Source organism: Agelaius phoeniceus, chromosome 5 (genome assembly GCF_051311805.1).
Source record: "Agelaius phoeniceus isolate bAgePho1 chromosome 5, bAgePho1.hap1, whole genome shotgun sequence".
NCBI lineage: Eukaryota > Metazoa > Chordata > Aves > Passeriformes > Icteridae > Agelaius > Agelaius phoeniceus.
Genome location: NC_135269.1, coordinates 32968079 through 32984219, shown reverse-complemented (window position 1 = coordinate 32984219; position 16141 = coordinate 32968079). Strand labels below are relative to the sequence as shown.

The following is a 16141-nucleotide window of genomic DNA, read 5'->3' as shown; positions in this document are numbered from 1 at the left end:
GTTGCGTTCCTTTGGCTGCCCGGAGAGAGGGGCAACCCTGTAAAGGAGGGTGAGAGCCCCTGTCTCTGCACCGGAGGGGGGAAACGGAGCTCTCCTGGCCCCCAGTGCAACTACCCTGTAAGCAGGGCAGGGCTTTTCCCCATCCCCAGCAGCTTTCTGCCTGCTGCTGGCCCCTGGCCAGTGTGAGCCCCTGTACTCGGGGCGTGTCACAGCCTGTGTCCCTGGCCCAGGCCTGAAGTACTTCAGCACGTCGAGGCCCCTGTGGCCTCCCCTCAGTGCATGGGCAGGTCTGATGCTTTCCTCTCCCACTCAGCATTAGGAATGGCTCCCTGGAGTAGGTTGGCTGCACAGAACTTGCTCCCTCTTCTGGAACTGTCTCCCCCTTCCCTGTCTCCCGTGCCTTCCCCTTAGTTGGTGTGAGTGAGGAAGTGTGTTTGTGCTTTAGCGCCCCTGCTTTAGAAACAGAGCAGTGTAGCTTGGACTTCCCAGGAGGCAAAGAGGAGCTCTGTGCAGCCACAGGCAGGTGCCCAAAATGCACAGGTGGAGAAAGTGTCCAGCCTTGCCCCTGCTTTCTGAGGATGGCCTGAAGCTGCTTAGCAGCAACATGGGCACCATAACCCACCTGTAGCCAGGGTCAGGGCATGTGCCTATGCTGCCAGCGTGTGGGCCCTGTACTTGGGGCACATGTCAGGACCTTGGCAGCACCCTTTGACCCCAGGAGCAGCCCTGCCCAGGTCCCTGTAAGTAGGGCTGAGGAGGCTCCTTTAGCCAGGCGACAGGAATGAGCTCTCAGGGGCCCTTGCCAGGGGGCAGCTTGCACAAGTGCCATGCCGCAGGGCACGGTGCGGCCTTTGGCACCGCTTCGCCTCTTAGAGTCCAGACCACAAACACAACTGAGCTCCAACAGAGTATAAAAATATATTGCACTGTCCAGGGAGCAGTAACCATGATTAGCTCCTAAATGTAGTCTGTGATGCTCAGTCAATAACTACTGGCTGGTCATGTGCACCTTCCTGAAGCTTAGGCTTCTTTGCTTTTAATTTAGGACTACAGCTGGGCCGTTTATGTTCCTGTGATTTCTTCACCCCTGAATCTTGGACAGTCTTTGATCCAGCCGGGGCATTTTCTCTGCTTCCTTTTGAATTTGAAGATTGAGATGGTTTGACCTGAAAGATTTAAGGAGAGTTCAATTAAAATTCTAGCATTGATTTCCTTTTTTTATCATGTTCCCACACAAGAGAGAAGATATTTATGAGGTTGACTCCATTATTACAAAACATGTTTTGAGCAGATGCCAAATGATTAAATTAAGCTCTAATGGAGAAGATACCTATATGGCAAATCAGAACAGATGTAAATACCTTGGAAACACTTTTGCTGTTTGTTATCACCTCCATGCTGATGACGTGTCCCTCGTTTTTCAGCAGCCGGGCTTTGGGTCCCACCTTCAGGTAGGATATTGTGGCAAAGGCTGTGAAGCTGAAATCCTCCCTGCATGAATGAAATCACTGTTACAGGGGAAGGTTGGAGATGGAAGCCAGAGTATGCAGGAGGAAAAAAACCATAGAATCATTAGGGTGAGAAAAGACCTCCAAGATCATCAAGTCCAACCAGCAACCAAGCACTGCCACTAAACCATGACCTCAGGTGCCACATCTGCATGTTGTGTGAACAGACCCAGGAATGGTGACTCCACCACTGCCCTGGGATGGTGACTCCACCACTGCCCTCCTCAACAGCTCTTTCCATAAGGACAGAGACACATTAACCCTTCTGATGGATGTTCCAGAGAGCAGCTTCATTCTGCTTTATTCAAGTAGACAGTCAGGTGACTTAGAGCTGCTCCAATACACTCAACATTTACTTAACATAATTCAGTGTGTGGACCTTGACACACACAAAAACAGTCAGATGCACACTTGTCAATCTCCTAAAACACGTGTAAGAAAATGAGATTTAGCAAAAAAGATGTAAGTCATCAGCTCACCCTATTAATAATATTAAAAAAGCTGTATGGAGAGATGCAAAGGAAAGTTAAATCAAAATAAAGGAATTAGATATTTGTAGATATTCTTAAACATAGAAATTATATGAGAAGACAAAACACATAGCACATGGACAGCTTACAGAGGCAGCAGTGGCAGTCCCACTATGCTTTCTTAAAATTTCTGAGTACCACTTTCCACATTAGCCAGTCCTTCCTGACTTAGACATGGTGTGCACAACCCCATTTGCTTTCCTTATCCATGGAATGTGAAGGAGATCTGTATGAACTGCAGACTTCTCCAAAGTAATCCTGCTGCAGATTTAAACATTCTACCTGAATACAGAAGACCCCTAGCTTTTTTAATTTGCACGAGATGCAGCATTGCAACTGTTCCTCTGACTTTAGGAATGGAAATATAGCAATGCTTGAAGGGTTTTTAAGAATACATTAAATGCATCTGAAATGAAAACAGGACTACAGAATGTATCCATTCATGTTATACCAAAGTAACAAGAGAGCAAAGAAAGATGACTACTAAATGTTACAAAACCAAAACAAAGAAAACAAAATCGTTATCTTACATACTTCAGATACTGCTGCAGCAGTAAATGAGCAATAATTCTCTCCAGCTCCTCTCGAGGGTGCTTGGGTGGAGCAACTTCAGGCACCCTGAATTTGGACACACCTTTCCCAGACCAGGCATCGATTAATTTCAGCGGGGTGAGTTTCTCACTCATGCTGTCAGCTTGCTCAAGGATCTTTATTAGGTCCCTGCAGTACCCTGTTACATCCAGCTTCTCACATGCTGCAAGTAAAAGTGAAGGAACATTTAAACAGAAATGTAGTTAGACATATTGTTATATGTAGCTATAAATACATCTCTTTGTGCTATATGTGCAAGGATTTTTTGTTTTGCTTTTAAACTAACTAGGCAACAGTAGGCCACCAAAAACTGATATTCATAACAAAATCTGCACCTTGAAAACAGTCAGTAATACAAGCACAGGACACAAAATTTGTTCAGAGGTTTCTACACCAGGTATTTCCTTAAATCACCTTTTCCCATGTTCCCTGTCCTTTACCTACCATTCTCTCTACAGCAGTTATCACACATTCTGTTGCAGTTTGCAGAATCCCACACTTCATCAAAGTGGTGAGCTATGAGCACCCGGCGACACCTGAGGAGCAGAGAGCAGAGGGGGGCTATGGATCCCAGGTGGGTTTGTCACACCTGCCTTATGCAGCATGAAATGGCAAAAGAGTCCTAGGGACAGTTCAGATCTCAGAACAAGCACAAAGAATTATCAGAGGAAAAATCAGAGAACAGAGGCAGCAACACCAGCATTCCCTATCAGCTATGCCAATACTGGTGTAGGAACAGTTTGGTTGAAGCACAAGAGTACCATCTGCAGTTCCAAGAGAATGAAAAATGGTAAGAATATGAACTCATGGTTACACTGAGGCCACAAAAGGCTTTACTGCGTTGCAGCAGTTTTGTCCACGGATACACATTTTCCATGAATATTCCAAATATCACAGTGAAGCAGGTGAAGCAGCAAACACACCTGGATTCCTAGGTTGCCATTAAACACTGTAGCTCAGAGCCAAAACCACAGAACTCCAGTATTTCCTCTGACTGGGATCTGAAATCCAAACAGTGTTTGTTGACAGATACTTCACCTCAATACAACCACTTCCAGAATTGTATCCTGAAGCTGGCAAGCTTGCTCCTGTTTTTATGGGTGTTTTTGTTTGGTGATGGGTTCATTTTGGTTTTGTTACAGGTTTTTTCTTTTCTTTTGTTTTTTTTTCCAAACACCCCTTAAAACCCCCGCAAAAATTAGCCCATTTAAAAACTAAGCAACCAAGCCAGCACAGTAACTTACTTGCTCATATTTTGGCAATAAGATACCATATCGTACAGCTTCTCTTGGCCAACATTTTCCATCACCACCATTGAGCTGATTCTGAATATATCTCCAAACCCATAATACAAAATGCAGTCAGCTTTTTGGTCATCTCTACCTGCAATGCATTAAAATGAACAGATAATGACAATCTCAACCAATTGCCCCTCAAGTTCTTTGATAAACTCTTCTCCACATAGTCTCAAATCTGCCTTTAAAAAAGTAATGAGATTAACAAGATCAAAAAATCCCAAAACACTGCAAAACGTTTTTGGGATGGAGTTCGGCCATAACAGGTATTTAATGCTGCTAAACATTGATCAATCCTTAAAATTCCCGGCACCAGACTCCCCATCCTACTCCTATTTCTGAAATTCATACAATGAGTAAACATCATCTAGAGGCAATCTGAGTAAATCACACAGCCCAAGTGCTGTACAAAATAAAAAAAAAAATTGTATATCAAATCTGTGTCATGTTATTCTGGTAAGCCACAGATTTGATAGAAAATCAAGTATTTCAAAAGATGCCAGATAGCCAGTTATTCTTTGTTACACTGCAGTAGAGGCCTGGTAATGAATTCAGTTTATATTTAAAGCCTCTTGACAGAGGCAGTTTCATTACACCCTTTGAAAAGTGTCTCAAAGGCAAGAGACTTTGCACAACTGCCTGGAAAACTCAAGGACAGTTTTGCTGGTGTCATGGATGTCAATGGCAACTTGGCCAAAGCCACTTCCTGCAATACCTGCACGTCCACTCTCTTGGTAGTAGTTTTCCATGGACTTGCTCATAGAGTGATGAATTACAAACCTCACATCAGGTTTATCAATTCCCATGCCAAAAGCAACAGTTGCCACTACCACCTGTGGAAAAGAAAAGGATTGAGAAATCATCAAGCTACCAAATCACAATTTCTTTAAACAAGACATAAGTCCATGTAAAGTATTTACTTAACCTGGATTTGATTTGTTGCCCATCCTTTATGAACTTTGGTTTTATATTTAGCATCCATGTTTGCATGGTAAGTCCCTGCCTTGATTCCCAGTTTCTGCAAACTCACAGTAACTTGCTCAGAATCCTTCTGAGAAAAGCAGTAAACAATTCCTGCACAAAAGTGAAAGAGGCCTCATTGTAATGCCTTAAAAAGGCCAAACAATCCCCAAGAGTTAAAAACAATAGTGGAAGTTTTATTAGCTTATGAAATAAATACTTAAAAAGCATTATACAGTTTATGTGCCTATTTAGTCCACAGTATTGGTATTTATGAAGGAAAATGCTGTTATCAGCTTGGATCTGAAGGCTAGAGAGGAAATACAGGTGCCAATCCATAGAACCATGGTGGCATTCTGTAAATGCTCAAGGAGGACAATGCTTATTAAAGCTTTTTAAAGGGGTGCTATGCCTTATGACATCTATGGCATCTCACCTGAGGTTTAGTTAAATCTGCCTTTGTCATTGGTCAGGCTGGGCTAAGCCAGGGATTACACACAAAGCCAGGTGATTTTGAACCATCTTAGCACAGTTTGTGCTCAGGGAGCTGCTCCTCACAGCCACAGAGCTCCAAGCAGAGACAGGGACAGACTGCTGCTCCAGAACCTGGGTTCTGCTGCCTTGGCAAGATGTCTCTCCTCTTTATTTCCACTACAGAGTTTACTGACTGCACAAGGTCAACTTTTACAGTTCTGCTTTTATTTGCAATTCACCCCATAACACCCATTCTGGGCACTGAGGAACAGATGACTCTTCTGATCAAATATGAAAAAACACATTAAAGATTGCAAGTATCCTGACACATGGATAGCAAACAATGGGTGATTTAAGAACACAGAGATCACCTTTTCTAAGCCTTGCATTTACAATCTTAAACCTTCCTATGATTACCTATGTAATCTTTGTTTTATAGACATCAACATTCCAGTTCAATTCTTCAGAAGATACAAGTAAACTGTAAAGATATTTAAACACTAATAAAGGAAGAGAGAAATTATTCAAGGTATGGTTCTTACTAAATACGATTTATTCTAATGCTGGATGTTTAATGTATGATGAAGGCAGAATTCCTCTTCATGCTTCAAGATCATTTGAAAACATCCCAACATCCTTGCAATGATGAAGATTAAGAAGATAATAAGTGACTTTTGAGACACTTTTTACCTGACAGTCCTTTGTATCTTCCATTAATAGTCTTAACTATGTCCTCAATGAAATCTTCGTTATTTGAAGGCTTATGCCGAACCTCAAAAACACATTAAGCACACGTCAGAGTTCAAGTGGGCAAACAGTCTGCCAAACAACCCTGTTTTACTTTTTCCAGTATAATAAACACAACTATTCTGCCATTTAAAAAGAATTACCATATTCTTTTTATGAACAGTCAGATTACAACTCAAAAGTCCATTGAAAAATAAACCCAAAACAAAGCTGCAAGCTTTCCCCACCAAGAAGAATAAACAAACCTGTGGCCAAAGTGAAAATACAGCACAACAGAATAATCCATAAGAATTTTTTTCCAACAGGTTGAAGCAGTCTGAGCCCGCTGCCTGCCCCTCTCCCTGCAGCAGACAGAACAACAGCACAAACCAGGTAGCAAGACCTACCTCATAGTAAAGGTTGGGCCTGTTGAAGGAAGCAGTAAAGGTAATGCACTTCTGAACGTGCAAAATGCTCTGAGCATCCTTTAAAACATGATTGGTAGCTGTTGCTGTCAATCCAATCAAGGGAGTATTGGGAAACTGTCTTTTCAGGATACCAAGAGACTTGTAGTCTAAGCAAGAAAAGAAAAATGGAAAAGAAAAAGATTTCTCCTACCACAAAGGCAAACTTAAAAAAGGCATTCGTGTAGAGAGTATTTAATGGGGTAATGCTGCAATAAATGTTATCACTGTTAATCTACTACAGAACTAATTTATACATCCAACAGAAGTAACAAGCAGTTGCACTTAGCAAAAGAGATGTCTTCTACTTGAGTTTTAAAGACTCTATCACAGAATCATTGGGGTTGGAAGACATCTCAAAGGCCATCTTGTTCCAACCCCCTGCCATGAGAAGGGAGATCTTCCACTATCCCAGGGTGCTCAGAGCCCCATCCAACCCCTTGGACACCTCCAGGGATGAGGCAACCATAACTTCTCTGGGCAGCCTGTGCCAGTGCCTCACCACCCTCACAGATCTTCCTAAAACCCAATCTCATCCCACCCTCAGTTTGAAGCCATTTCCCCTTGGCCAGTCACTCCAAGCTCTTGTAAAACGGCCCACCCCAGTTTCCTTTTAGGCTCCCTCCAGGTATTGAAAGGCTGCAATTATCAGCCACAATTCAGAAGGCAAAAATGAATGGAAGTAGAAATTCTTCAAAAGTTAGAAAAATATTTGTGGCACTGTATTAACCAACATTCAGGTTATTTTGCAGGTCTGTTGTTACAAACAGCTTTTGAGTAAACAGAGCTTTTCTAATAAACAAGCAATGTGGAATTTGGATACACAGACCAGGCTGTAAAGATAAAAACTTTTAAAGGTTCAGTACTGACAATCACCTGCTGCCTTTGAATGGAAGTGCAGCCAGAGGTACACATCCAAATTCCACACTGCCTGTTGAACCAGCCTGGCTCTTGGCTCAGGCACCACTTCTAAGCAAAACTGCTAAGAGTAACTTTACATTTAACATTGCTTCAAATCAGGTTTTCTTTCAAAGACAAAGAAACAGCAACCAACATTATTCTGTAGTCTCCAAGACAGGAAAAAGAGTGAAGTGAACTTTCTTTCCTGTAAGCGAATGGAATTTGCTTCCAATTGCTTTAGAGGTGATTAAAATATAATTTACAAATTGCTGTACCTATTTCATCAGAATGGCCAGGGAGTGGTGTACAGAATGACACTTTCATACAGCAGATTAAAGGTTAATATCATCCGTATTAAAGATGCCATAAAAAAGCTTTGATTTTATAACGCTCCAATTAAAGTAAACAGAATAAATAATTTTTCAGAATACTGACAGCAAAATCTATGTTGAAATCATCATTTGCATGACCTTAGCGCCTGCATGACTTGTAAATTAAAGTCCTTCAGCTAACACAGGTGTGTGTCATACATTAAGAATGCACTTCACCCAGAAAGGAAGGAGCTGGCACATGACTGACTGCCTGCTGCCTGAGCAGCCCTCAGAGGGGTTTCTGAGGCCTTATTTCAGGCCCAACTCATGACTGACTGCCTGCTGCCTGAGCAGCCCTCAGAGGGGTTTCTGAGGCCTTATTTCAGGCCCAGCTCATGACTGACTGCCTGCTGCCTGAGCAGCCCTCAGAGGGGTTTCTGAGCAGCATACCAGGCCTGAAGTCGTGGCCCCACTGACTGCAGCAGTGCACCTCATCCACAGCGATGCGAGCCAGGCACCCAGCCTGGTAAGCCTTCTCCAGCTTGGACATGAACATTTTGCTCTTTGCAATCTTCTCTGGGGTCACATAAATGAGCTTCAGCTGGGAATTCCTCTTCAGCATTTCTGTGTGCACCCACTTCACGTGTTCCTGTTCAAAAAAAACAGACAGCAAGGGCTGACAAACTGGGACAACACACTGCAGTGCTTCATGCTAAGGCTCTTAGGAGGTGATGAGCAACTCCTAAGGTGTAATTAACAGAGACTGATAAAGTGTTCCACAGCACTGACCACTATAAGCCTTTGTAGAAGATCACTGTATATGAAAGGGTCATTTTAGTACTTAGAAAATCTGTACTGGAACTTTGAAGAAGCAAAGTGTTGAATATGTCTTTGCTCCACTGGGTGGTATCAATATTTCCCCAATAAACTGTGATGTAACAAACATCCCTAAAAGTGTAAACTAAAAGTGTAAAAGAATTCCTTGCACACTACAGTACTTTTTATTACTGAGTTTTCAGAGCTCTCTGCATCAAAGCAGGCTTCAAGTTTGGCACATTGCATCAAGCCAGAGAGTTATCAAATCCAGTGTCATGTGCAAGTTAATGATCACAGCCTCCTGCTAGTCAGGAAAATAACTGTTAAAAAGCAACTGTCTAGTAAGAGACTGGGAAATGAGTTGCTTCTGGATCAAACAGCTCACCACCCTAGAGGAAGAGATAAATAATTATATGTAAAAGACTGCACTGCTCAACATGGTAAAAGCAGACAAAAATCACCTACGCCAAGTCTAGAGACTGAGTAAAAATCTACAACCCACATCAGCCAAATGCACTTCACACCCTCTAAGCAGCCCCAAGAAATCTATTTATTCCACACATGGTATTGGTTCCCATGTGTTGCTGTCACTAAAACATGAACACAAGACACTTAACCACCTTTCCCACACCACAGCACCCTCCTGGCCAGATACTGTTGCTAGAACAGCCTTAGCTGATAAATCTGCCTCATCCATTCAATATTCACAAGTAACTACACAGAGCGGAGACACCAGCACATTGAGCACACACCTTGCTGCTTGAGGCATTTAACAAAGCTGCAGAGATACCAAGCTGTTCCAAAACCATCAGCTGATCTTCCATGAGAGATATCAAAGGACATATCACCAGTGTGAAACCTGTAACAATCAACCATTGTGCAGTTCAGATGTCACAAATATCTCCTCTAATTCTTTATACTGATGCATCAGCCCTGCTCTGAAGAAATTGCCAAATGTAAGCTCAAGCTTCATACACAGCAGGGGACTCCCCTCCTAGACAGCTGACAAGTGAGTGCCAGATCACACAGGGATAATTCTTATTAAATGCCCACAACACACACCTCCTCTTAGGGTCTAGACCACAAACACAACTGAGCTCTAACAGGGAAGAGTATGAAAATATACAAAACAAAAGCTGGATATCTGTGTCATGTGGTGCTGATTTGGCACAGAACTGAGCATTGACAGGGAGTGGTAAATTTGGCCTTTGTAAATATGTCAACTTCCAATGCAACTGGATGAGTTATTAAAAATAAAGCAACCAAACAAAACCAAATCAATCAAACAAAACCCACACCAAATAATGTTCATTCTCCAAATAACTATAAAAGGGAGAAAATAAATCTATTTCTTTGTATCATGTCCTTTTTTTTTTCCCTTACATACCATCAGAACAGACAGCTGGTAACTGGTAACAAAGGCTCTTCCCACCACCTGTGGGCATGACAAGAAATATATCCTTCCCTGCCATTGCAGCATTTACTGTTTCAAGCTGCAGTGATCTAAACTTCTGGAGTTTAAATTTGCTCTGCAGTGCAGTTTTTATCTTCTCATACCATGGAAAATCTGTTAAGGGGAAAAAAAAAAAAACCTCAACAAACACATTTCATAAGCAAATTAAAATATAAGAAGAAGGGGTAATTTATGTATTGAATAACTGAATCTAGCAGTGACACATTTTAGATCTGGGAAAGTGTTTAAGGATTCATAATGGCACAGAAAAGCTCCACACAACCTGAGTCTGTATACACCATATTCTAAGGTGGACCTTTGAAAACTCAAATTGTAAACACAATTCACCTCCAGGCAAAAGCTCTCATTGGACATGGATGTGAACTAATGTGAAAAACTGAAAACAGATGAACTTCAGAGTGCTAATGAGCATATTAACTTATTAGTCCAAAATAACTAGAAATTAGAATTTCAGCCTGAAAATAAATAAAACCAGACACTGAGCCTTACAGTAGTTACTCAAATGCTTCCCTCATACAAATGCAGCAATTACAAATAGCATAAAGAAGGAGGGATACAATTTTCCATATATTCCATCCATAATAAGCATTTATTAAAAAAATAAAGAGGGGGAAAAGTTGTTTAATCTTCCCCAAAATCACCTCTCCAACATGCTTATAATAGGTTTTTCTTTTCTTCAATAAAGAACTAAAGGCTGCATTTTAAAAAGATGTAATCCTGTAAAAACTTAAATTATGCTTCCTGATATATAATTTTGGTACTATTAAAACTAAAATGCAGAAGAACTGTGAGAGCTCCAGGTTACACCACGTGCAAGGCAAGAATTAATTCTGGGACTCGAGGTGACATTGCAGAGAAATTTACAAAGAGCACAGTTAAAATCCAGGCTCTGTGAAGCCAAGAGAAGTCTCCCACTGGCCTCCATGAGCTTTAAACTGGGAACAAATTTAGTTGCTGCTCTTAATACACACACAGCATCTGACTGCAAAGACAATTTTCAAAGCACAGGAGGTGAGAATCAGGCATAGAACTACACAAACCAAATGATTTGTTCAATAGCATAATTTGCAATGATAAAGTATCAATATTCTTACTATTCTTACATATGCATAATGCTTCTCAAATACGGATAAATATGGATTCAACTACAAGATTAATTTCGTTTTTTAAAAAGCCAAAAAAAGCTTATATATATGATAGATATAGGCATTTACAATTGAAAATTAAATTAAAAAGGAGAAAAAAAAAATCAAAATATCTAAGTCATATGTGGCAAGGCATAACATGGCCAAGAAGCAACAACCATTCAGGACTTCAGTTAATGTCTAACTTGGAACACAGCAGCCCTCCCACCACCACAAGGCACTTGCCACTTGCACTAATTCTACAATAATAATGTATTCTAGGTTATTTTTGGCAGTCAGCACCTATCTAATTTGCATTAATTTGGTAAGACAGTGAGGCTACATAACCCATCACAAACACTACCAATGTTCTACCCACTCAAGCAAGAGGAAACACAAAACCGGCAAAAACCAATTCTAAGTCCAAATTTGTCCTTATCAAACCCTGACAAATTCCAAAGCAATTTGTTTTAGAACAGAAACAAGGAGAAGTATTGCAGTATAAGCATTTAGTATACAAGTATTGCAATAAAAATTTACTCTGGGATTCTAAGAGCAAATCAGATCAAATTGTGACTTTAAAACAAGCAAAGAATTAAAGGAGTTATAAGAGGCCATTCTGACAGAACAGATAATTCTGCCCAGAACAACTCGATTAGTGTTTAGGAATGCCCAGTGAGACAAGTACAAACATTACCCCATTACCCTGGCGTGTCAGCCAGCTGATTAAAATTAAATAGGACAACATCATTATCCAATCAAAATGCTTCATAAGTGCATTTTCCCCCACTGGATTAGTTCACCTTTCTGTTAAAATATTAGACTTTGACTCTGCAAACCTTTTTTGTTCCATTCCTCAGCTGAGGTTTCAGTGTCTTTACTTCCACCTGCCTCCAAGTCTCCTGAGGACTGTTTTATCAGATTCTTTACTCTCATCTTCTTTTGCAGGAGCTCCTGCTGCTTATCCACGAGCTCCTGGATCTGCATCTCCACTGCTTGCAGCTCATTCTCAATGGACACCAGCACCTCCTCTAGCACTGCAGGGAGAGGCAAGGAGAAGGCACAATAGAGACCACAGCCATGTGCTGATGCCACTTTTAATTGTGTTATTTGTACTCCAGCCATTGATCAAGCTGTTAAGAAAGGCTTTATTTACATGTGAGAAGCAACATTAACCCCAGCAAATTAAACTCCTCTGGAGCTGTACACAGGGCCATTAGCAACAAGCCATGTTCATGCACCAAGATCTCCCTCCTCCACAGAACAAGAGGATGTGCTGAGCAATAGGGTTTGGGTGTAGAGGGAAAATGTCTTATCCATCCTTCACACGAGAAAGAAGTGAAGCAAATGCTCCCCAAAAGCTTGGGTCACACAAGTGACTCTTTGGCAGGAATTGCCTCCTTCCATCCCAATATGCATGTGTGTGAATTGCAGATTGTGTTCTAAAATCCAGTCCCTGGAGTCTAAAAGAATAAACACATACACCTGCATGCCAAGCATGTACTCCAGAGCCAGGTCAGAAAAGCATCAGAAGGAATTACTTCCTCCCCCACACCCAGAAAACCCAAGAGATTTTGGCCCATCCAGAGCAGATATGGTAGTATGGTTATGGAAACAAAAATGCGTGATATGGAAAAAATATCTTCATTTCAAATAGCACAAAACAGTGACAAGTGTCTTCCTAAATGCCCACTGCTACTCAGCAGAAAACAGTTAAGAGTATCTTAAAATATGAAGCACATTTTAAAAATATTGAAAACCAAGTAATTTCATTGACAAACTTGATTTTCATCCTACAATAGCTTGGGTTGGAAGGGACTTTAAAGCTCATCTCATGCCAACTCCCCTGCCACTGGACCAGGTTGCTCAGATCCCCATCCAACCATGCCTTGAACACTTCCAGGGATGGGGCATTTTGGTTTAGTTTCACCTAAGATATAAAAAGCTATCCAGTAAAAGAATTTTTTCTTCAAATCTTAAGTACAGTAGCAGAGATCCCACAAGCTCTTTTATGCATACATTAAATTAATGTAAATAACATCAGGTGATTGTGTCTTGTTAGCTAAGAGACAGCAAAATGAACATAGGGACTATAAATCATGGATTACCTGCAACAGCTGTCATCTTTGGAGATTAAAGAATGTTATCTTTAGGAGATCTTATTTAACCAAGCAACTGTCACTGAAAAGAAAATGAAATAAATACATTTTAAAATATACATTATAAGTAAACCTTCTCAACTTAGAACAAAATTTCTGCAGGGGATTCTTCATTACCAGCTGTTGATGTAACAGTTTAAGCACTGGTTAATTTAATTTGCTCACTAGATGACAACTGCTTTTTCCCTCCTGCAAAATGGATAAACACAAACGCACAACTAATTCCCAAGGCCACAGCTCACCAGGCTTCTGAATGAATCCAAGTGAAGTTTAACCAAGTAATACATTTCCTGCAAGAGGAATCCTCTAAGGCAGACCACTCACTCAAAAAGTGCTCATTGCCATTTTTGATCTCTTCAAAGCTTATTTTACAGAAAATTCTGGACACATAATATTGTGCCCCTTAGAAAGGCAGCCACCATAACACCTAGAGGATCTGTTAGGAGGAAGTGAAAATGCTGTTTGGTTTACAGAAGGGGATCGATTTTGAATAATCATCAATGAAATGAACACAGAATTGAATTTATCGGGTCATTATTTGAACAACAGTTTTTGTCACATCGTACCTTAATAATACCAAACTCAATAAATTGATATTTTCTGTTATTGCATCCTGAACTATTTATTACACAGATGGAAGCAAAGTCCAATGAAAGATGAAAAGGAATAAACTCAACATTACAATAAATACTGGGGGGAAAAGATTCCTCACTACCAGCTAATTCCACCACAACAAGGATCTTCCCACTCCTATAAATGGAAAGGGAAATAGATATTAATAATGGTGTGTGAATAAAACACTTCCGCATCACCCAGGGCCAAGGCCAGACCCAGACGCCTCTTAATCACCTCCAGGGGCGGCGACTCCACCACCTCCTGGGCAACCTGTTCCAGTGTGGGAATATTCACAAGCGTACAGTGTGAACATTATACAAATACATCTAGCGAGCGTATACAGTGCAATATTCCCTGCATCCCTCACCCTCACGCCAGCCGCGGGCGCGGCGCTTGCCAGGCCTGAAGCACCTGCTCGGTGGGGCTGCGGGACGGGGCAGGACAGCCGGACGGACGGGCAGGGAAGGCCCCGCTCAGCAGGTGCAGGACGGGGCAGGATGGATGGAGGAAGGGAGTAGGGCCGCCAAGGCGAGCAGGAGCAGCGCCTCGCAGCCGTGTCCTCCCGTGCGACGGGCTCAGCCGCGGGTCAAGCCGACAGCTCCCACAGCTACCCCGAGGGCTAGTGCCAACCGCACTCCCGCATCCCTTACCTCATATCCCTCATCCCTGATCCCTCACCCCACTCGGCTCCCGCCCCGCTGCCCGCTCCCACCTGCGCCGCGCGCGCCGGGCCCCGCCCCTTCCGCCGCCCGCCCTCAGCCACTGGTGCACGGGGCCCGGCGCGAGCGCTGCCGCTCCGCCAATCAGCGCCGGTCGCGGGCCGTGGGCGGGGCGGCGCTCCCGCGCGGCCGTACAAGGCGGCTGCTGATTGGCGGTCGGCGCGACCAATGGGTGGGTGGCCTCATTCGGCGGAGTGCGTGCTTCCGGAAGGCGTGGCCGCCGCCGCCGCCGCTGGTGCTGCCTGCGCCGCTTCCCGCAGGGCAGGAATTGTCCGCAGGGATGTGGGAAGCTCTCCCAGCCCGGGGAGCCCCGGTGTGCCCGGCCCTTGGCGGCCCGGAGCTGCCGCTTGCCTGGTGAGAGCGGCTGGCGCTGACTTAGAGAAATAAACTCCCGCAGGGCACGGCCATGGAAACAGATCTGCGCTGTAATTGCACAAGTTTTCGCGTGTGTACGGTAGTTCCGTACTCTGTCCTACACACCCCTAACCCCCCTTTCTTAAAAATAATTTTAATAATTTTTTTGGCTGTCCCAGGAGAAAACACGAACCAAGCTCAGCCCCAGGGCAGCAGTGCTGCAATATAAGTATGTTTATCTGTGTACAAGTACGTTTCCAGAGGTTCAGAGCTGATAAGGTTATATTGAAGCAGTTTATGAAACGCTTTGTAAAGAGAGTGAGTTACTCATAACTGCAGAGGGCTGGCTCTCTGTGCCCTGGCCCAGAGGTCAGGAATTCAGGATCCTTGCAGGAATTATTCTAAAAGACTGTGCTGCAGCCCAGCTGGAGGCTACTGGGATGTGGTCCTCTTTGTTAGTCCTGCTCAGTTTTTATAAGCTCCTTGTTTTAGAGCTGTGTACCTCATCCAGCTCTCTGCGAGCCCAAGCTCTAAAAATAAATTCATCTGTTTCTCGGTCTCAAGGATTTTGATGGTTTTAAAATAACAGTAACTGGATGCAATTTTGCACCTGTAGAATGAAACGACATGGGTAGTAGTTTGATGAGGACTGTTTTGGCTGTTAGGGCTGCAGAGCAGCACACAGACTGTGTTTTGGAGAGAGTGTTCTCTGGTGATGTCAGAGTCCCTCTACCTGGCATCCCTTACCCCCAACAGCACCACTTGTCTTGGTCTGTGTCACCTTGCTGAGCAAGGCTCATTGAAAATGGGAGTTCTTCTCATTGGCATGGGGCTTTATAAGTCTTGCATTGCTTAATAGCACCCTGAACATGATCAGTTTACTAAATAGGATATAAAATATCCAGGAGAAATCAGCATTTCCTCTGTGCAAATGAAACCTGTAAGCAATTAGGCACTGCAGTGCAGTAAAAACATGTGTATCCACCAAGTGGGTGTGTCCAGAGATCCCATGATCACAGTCTGATCCATCAGGTGGCCTTTGGAATATTGTGACAATAGTCCTTTACACTGTGGCTGCAGTTCTTGAAGGTATATATATGTGTGATTGAAATAAATGTTGT

The 16141-nt window shown here is 42.8% G+C and overlaps 1 protein-coding gene across 3 annotated transcripts; it reads right to left on the bottom strand.

Annotated features, from left to right (window-relative positions):
* Positions 1–899: 899 nt before the first annotated feature.
* RECQL (RecQ like helicase) lies at positions 900–14682 on the bottom strand. Of its 3 annotated transcripts, none has more exons than XM_077178780.1 (15): positions 14660–14682; positions 13282–13354; positions 12013–12210; positions 9963–10142; positions 9328–9434; positions 8210–8408; positions 6492–6658; positions 6049–6130; positions 4850–4998; positions 4640–4757; positions 3874–4012; positions 3074–3165; positions 2573–2792; positions 1362–1491; positions 900–1166 (listed from the first exon to the last, which is right to left on the bottom strand). In XM_077178780.1, exons 2-15 carry the CDS (start codon positions 13295–13297, stop codon positions 978–980), a joined length of 1986 nt encoding a protein of 661 aa, XP_077034895.1. In that variant the 5' UTR covers positions 13298–13354; positions 14660–14682; the 3' UTR covers positions 900–977. The 3 variants fall into 3 exon arrangements, with proteins under 3 accessions (XP_077034895.1, XP_054488186.2, XP_077034896.1); XM_054632211.2 differs by lacking the exon at positions 14660–14682 and adding an exon at positions 14315–14618; XM_077178781.1 differs by lacking the exon at positions 14660–14682 and adding an exon at positions 14045–14281.
* Between the last annotated feature and the right edge of the window lie 1459 nt (positions 14683–16141).